Genomic DNA, 6,230 nt, shown 5'->3' on the forward strand with positions numbered 1-6,230 from the left:
CATATATATGTGTGTACACACACACACACACACACACGTGTACACGTGTACATAACGCGCATACGTGAACACAAACTACCAAACACACATGGATCAATGCAAGCGCGTGTGGGAGTCTTTGCTCCTGCACACTTGAACTTGAATTGGTTTGTGCGTGCTTTGTTATTTGTGTGTATGTGTACATGATTGTGTGCGGGTGTACATGTTTGTGTGTATCCGCGCTTATATATATTGTTTATTATCTTGTTCCATTCTTGTTTCTTTCCAGATTTGGATCAGGCCTGCATAATTTGATGTTCTCTATTTACTGCTTGATAACTTCGCGCTCTGTTTGCATCTAAGGGACGAAGGCCGGAGAGTACGGTTGGGATGCCGAAATTGTGGTCCTAGACGCCCATTTATATCTATACGCGGTGCTCCTGCATCTAGATTATTAGTTCGTCTATATCCATCTCCTGATAGACAATAATTATGTAGCTTAGCTAGAACTGTAACAACTCTTGGAGCGCGTTTAAAATCTAAACGCAAGGGTTGCCATAGAAGGCCCCATTTTCGAGATTGGGACTGGAAATAATCGTATGCGTCCCATGCATCGCCCAATGCTTCACGAGTGCCAGGATAGGGGGGTGTAAGCAGATGGTTGGTACATCTGTAGGCGGAATCACCCAGTACGTAGTAAAATATGGGTAAATTCTCCACTAGCAGGTCAAACCTGCTATATTCCCAAGCTTGACGATCATGCATACTACCATATACCCTGATAGAAAATGCAACAGACTTATAGTTTGCATCACACATGGCTTAGGCATTGAGCCCATAACCAGTCTTATGTCCAGAATATAAACGACGCCTATACTGACATCTATTTAATGGAGGAAAAGCTACGCACACAAATAAGCCATCGGCGACGGCAACACCACGGCTAATCACCCCGTGAGTAGAGTGTGATTTGAACTCTTCTGCTGCTTTGGCAATCTCTTCTTCCTCTTTTGGAAAGTGGAAGTACAGGAAACTCAAACCATCAATTGCGTATAAAACTCTCCAGAATATGTAGTAAACAGCAGCAGAAGAAATCCCAAACGCAATTTTAATATCTTGGCATTTTCCGCCGGCTGCTATACGCAAGAAGACAGCAAGTTGTACCTCCACATCTATTACACCTCCTCTCAACATGCCCATCTTTTTGTTTCTTCTGCATGTTTCGTTTATCTCACGTGCAAGAAACAAAAACTTTGGGTACTTCATACAAAAAGTGTTCTCAAAGCTGCGTTCTGCTTGTAGCAGAGCGCAGAGTGTTTGCCAGTTCGCGCGAGTACGAGCAACAAGCGTCCCTCTATTGCACTTCACCTGAAAGCTGTAAAGTCCGTCACCCACTCTATCCCTTTCCATTGCTCTCAGCAGCAAGTAAGGTTTAGACAGCATCACTCGTCGCTTGTGTGTTACCGCCTTGTTCTTCAAGAGCGACATTGTTATTATGAACTACTTCCTGTATATAGTATAGTACACTACAACCAACAGAAGATTCATAAAGTATGTATGCAATGATGTACTGTACTCTAGTATACTATAACAAACAAAAACTAAAAAGTATGTTTACAAAATGTGAAAATGTCAAAACGGCTCACACAACGATGCTTTGACACTCAATATTCTACCATATTGCAACCAATAGAAAGACGCAGCATTGCTCGTATATTTTGAGCGGCATATGTATACTAATTTTTATTGGATTTCATCAACCACTATGATGGCTTTATTCTCAAAATTTACGGTTTCAATTCCAACGGCTGGGATGGCAAAAAAAAAAACTGAGCCAAGGACCGTCGCAAAAGTACCCTTTAATTTTATTTACTTTTAATGCAGACCTCTCGTTATGAAATTGTTTTTTATAAAACAATACATCCCAGTATTTACTTATGTATTGTGGGGCCGGAAATAATTGGAAATTGAGAAAACGAATGGAAATCCGAGTGCTTTGTACTGAAAAGTCAAAAAGACTGGATCAAATCCGGTTTTTGGATATATAAATATATTCAGTATAAATGTATGGTTTGGACAACTCATGGACTTTTTTTATTGACCAAAAAACGCGGGGTATGCTCTACATAAATATCGAAAAACCCTATTTGATTTCAGTCTTTTTCAATATTTCTCAATTTCCATTTTCCGACCCCTATGTAGTAGACCCCTATTTCGAGAAAAAATAAATTATACTGGTGTAAATATGTAGTAATACATATAAATACTCTCTCTACAGATAATTTTTTTATTCGTTTATAATTTATACCAACTATTTAGAACCAACTAACAAGTATTCACTATCGGTTAACGTCTCCCGAGTCCCCCACCCCCCAGAGGGGCCCTGAGCCCCAAACTCCAGACTCCAGAGTGAGCAATAAAATGCTCGGTTCATTGACATCTTTAATTGATTATTTATACATATTGCATAGCATTCTAATATGTAAATCTAAATCGAACATGCTTTATTTTTGTTCTTGAATTCCTTTTGTTTGCCTTTTCATGAAAACAAAACAAACACAAATTGTCTATTTAAAAAAAATAAAAATAATAAAGTTTTCTTAGCCTTTGTCGAGTATTAAAAATATTTTTATAGTTGTTTTATTTTAAAAAATAGACCACCAATAAAAATAGTGCGACAATTATTTGTTTTTGGAATTTGTTTAAAAATACACAAATCAAAACTCACAAGACAAATATTTTATAGAGAAAATTTGCATAGCCATCAGTTATCAGCCAGTAGCCAACAAGCATGTGGTTTTTTAAAAATATGGCTATGACAATATTTATTTGAAGTTAGCCTAATATAGTAATATAGTATCAGAATAAATTTCGGTTGTAGAACATTTAGAGCAAATATTAGAAACTGTTTATATGTGTGCCATGTTGTTAAATTCCAATCTATCATATCAAAACCCACGTGCTCATAGAGAGACATATATATTGGGGTTTTTAGTGTTAAATAAACAGTACAAAAAAGAAATAGGCCCCAGTCTGAAGAATAAAAAATGTAGATAGGCTCGTAGCTTCTGCCTCTTGTGTGGCCTGCTCTTGTGCCTTGTGGAAGCATTGAGTGTACCATTATCGTACTACCGTTGTACACTTCTTCAAAAATGTATTTTCGTCTAGTAACTTAAAATTTCTTTTTACCAGCACAGTATATATAGAAATAGCAATGAAAATGTTGGATCCGTTCACGTGCAAAATCATCGCTGCCTCTTGGGCTTAAATGTAGTATTATAGATAGTACACTCGTTAAACAAAGGCACAAACTGAAAAGTATGTCAAACTTGAATTTACTGATTGGACATTTCCACTATGCTCTGGAACACAAATTCTGAACACAATCGATTTGGTCAAGGATTCTGGAATGTTGCAAATGGATTTTGGACTCACTCAGTACTTGTGTGAGTACATGTGTCGACTAGTAAGTATCTTTCCGAATAGTACGCCCATTTATCAGTCTTAGCTCGTATCTGGCTACGATCAAATAGAAAGTTTGTTATTTATTGTGGATTCTTTGAGTGTTTTTGCCTTACTTTTCAGTTGGCAACTCGTACATGATTGTAAAATGCAATCCCTCGTCGTTGTAAACACTATAAGAGCATTTACGCTAATGCGTGTTGAAAGGGAACGTATCGGCTGCAACAGGCCACGTATAAACGACTATGATTACTTCTCGTATTTTATCTGAATCACACAACATAATCTGATAGGTTCGAAAAGCCATCAGTTTAATGCAGGTTGTATTAAAATAAGCACAATGGTGAGAGTGAACTTCATATCAAAAACAACACAATTATCAGCACAGGATTTGATTCGAGTCAAATACGCATACATCTATAAAATGTTTTCCATACATTCTCACTATGGTATTTAATATCAACCAGTGCCCTATACAGTAATCCAAAGTATAAGTAAAAGCGATTTAAGTTTTATAACACGGAGGCTATCATTTTGGCTGGAACCTTTTTGAGGAGAAATTTTTATACCTGCATGTACAATCCATGCAAATGGTGATGTTAATCAGCTCATCTGTACTACTGATCATTCAAATGGCTTCTCCCAGCTTCTCGAGAAACTATCCACTACCTGATTATGTACAAACTATGCAACTCAAAAATATGTTTAATTGCAACTTAAAAATATGTTTAATGTGTAATCCTTTCCAGTTCTGTCAGTATGGTACTACACCCGAGTATGTACCCCGTATCCACCCCTCCATCATTGATCGGAAATGGATGGGCAAAATCGATCATTTTAACTAAAGGCTTCTTATTTGATGCTGAAGGATCGCCCTCATACACCACGAGCAGCGACGATCCATAGAGCCTGGGACGGGTTTAGAGTCGTGTACTCAGAATCAATTAACATTACAAACCCAACATTGAAACAAAAAGTATGATTGACAATCACCAACGCCGGGGCGCATATCAGGCATACATAAGTGCCCGGGAATCTTTTGAACAAATCACAGGAGAGGGGGGTAAAGTCAAGTCGAAGAAATTGTTGTCCGCAGCAACTGCTGGGATTCACACGCTCTACAACATATCTTTCTGACGCCTACATGCGCGTACACAAGATCCATAGTCTTGAAGCATTACAGATCAATATCTCATAGGTGCAAGTAGGTTCGAGCAACGTATACACATATACACGAAACATTGCCAAACACATATAGGTTTGGGTTTTAGACGGCCACCAAAACATAAAAATAGTATTATGACCAAATTCAACGGCCACTTGTAGTTGTGTCGGTGTTATAGTTGCTCAGGCACGGCAAAGATGATCGAGTCTATACAGACAAATAGGCATACACACGCACATATGAGCATGAAAGCCGACGTCTACGGGCATGGCGTGGTATAAACTTTACTGTGATGTGTATCATATGCATAATATGCACACGCTTCATGTATGTATGTAATACACAGATGCAGAGGTCAAGCACCAAGCATGTTAAATATAGAATAAGTAAGGCATGTAACCTACACTCACCGAGTGGCATAAATGGGAGGCTCAACCTTGAAGAAGGATGCAAAATTTAAACATCAATAGGTGACGGCAAGTCCGGCTGAGTGTCACTTAGAAGCGTGAATTGTCATGCCGTATCGGTAGCCGAATTCTTATGCCCTCGTTAGAACAGTTAGAACACGGAACTACTCGACAATCTGCACCTGCAAACCACCCAATAATCTTACACCCCACCGTACACTCTTTCCAGACCTCATTCACAATGTTTCACTCCAGAGAATACTCACACCTACCTCATGAAAGGATGGTTTTCCAGCGTCAATTTGATCTTCTCGATTTGATCACGGACATCAGAGACTACATCTTTCCGTAGTGCATCTGTGCCGTTATCGAAGAACCGCTCCAGACCCGCACCCACGGTCGTCTCGTCGATGGCCATACACCACTCACGCTCCGTTTTACTGTAGGACTCTGTGGCCGGTTGCCACACCTGTTGTAAAGGTCATTGTATCAATGAATTATAAATATATGGGTATCTACACGTGGCGATGCGTGCACATTGATATCCGCACCCGATCGATATGGTCCTCAAACATTTCGACACTTATTCAGCACTACACACCTTCATGCCCACGAATCTGAATCCAAGAGTTTTCTGAGGCGGATATTTCTTTTCCTCGCGTGCAATCTTTTCAGGCGTCGCATCCTCTCCGTATGTCTTTGTACCCATTTTCAAATCCATGACACAAGGGCGCACAAAGCCGTACACAGAGTTCTCCATCACCAGATAGTCTGTGTCTCCCTCTGTTTTCACACCTAGATACATTTGTAGTTTAAGTATATTTGAAGGAAAAAAGAAGCAACCAAATGGCTGGCTGGTTGATCACAGGGCAGAATCCATCACCAGAAAGAATTCTGGGATTCAGCTAGAGAACTCACCACTGGAGAGTTGATGCCCACGGATAATAATCAATTTGGAGAACAGTACGGGCAATTCACAATTCGCTTCTCTTCACTACTCGATTAGATTGTCGAAATTTCTGACAATGTCCCACAAATGCATAGAGAGTACGTTGAATGTATGTCGCACTAAAATAGCCAAAAGTGGCGAATATCTAAACATGAAAACATGCACAAATTACATCAGATATTGAGCAGTTTGCTTTTCATATTTCACAAGGCATGTTTGCTATATATAAATATATATATATATATATATATATAGATATATATAATAA

General features: G+C 38.9%; 1 protein-coding gene across 1 annotated transcript; it reads right to left on the bottom strand.

The window, feature by feature from the left end:
• Positions 1-4,150: 4,150 nt before the first annotated feature.
• On the bottom strand, positions 4,151-6,145 carry SARC_07866 (hypothetical protein). Its single transcript, XM_014298181.1, has 3 exons — positions 5,615-6,145; positions 5,286-5,482; positions 4,151-4,350 (listed from the first exon to the last, which is right to left on the bottom strand). Exons 1-3 carry the CDS (start codon positions 5,816-5,818, stop codon positions 4,170-4,172), a joined length of 582 nt encoding a protein of 193 aa, XP_014153656.1. The 5' UTR covers positions 5,819-6,145; the 3' UTR covers positions 4,151-4,169.
• Between the last annotated feature and the right edge of the window lie 85 nt (positions 6,146-6,230).

This window comes from Sphaeroforma arctica (assembly GCF_001186125.1).
Source record: "Sphaeroforma arctica JP610 unplaced genomic scaffold supercont1.655, whole genome shotgun sequence".
Lineage (NCBI taxonomy): Eukaryota > Ichthyosporea > Ichthyophonida > Sphaeroforma > Sphaeroforma arctica.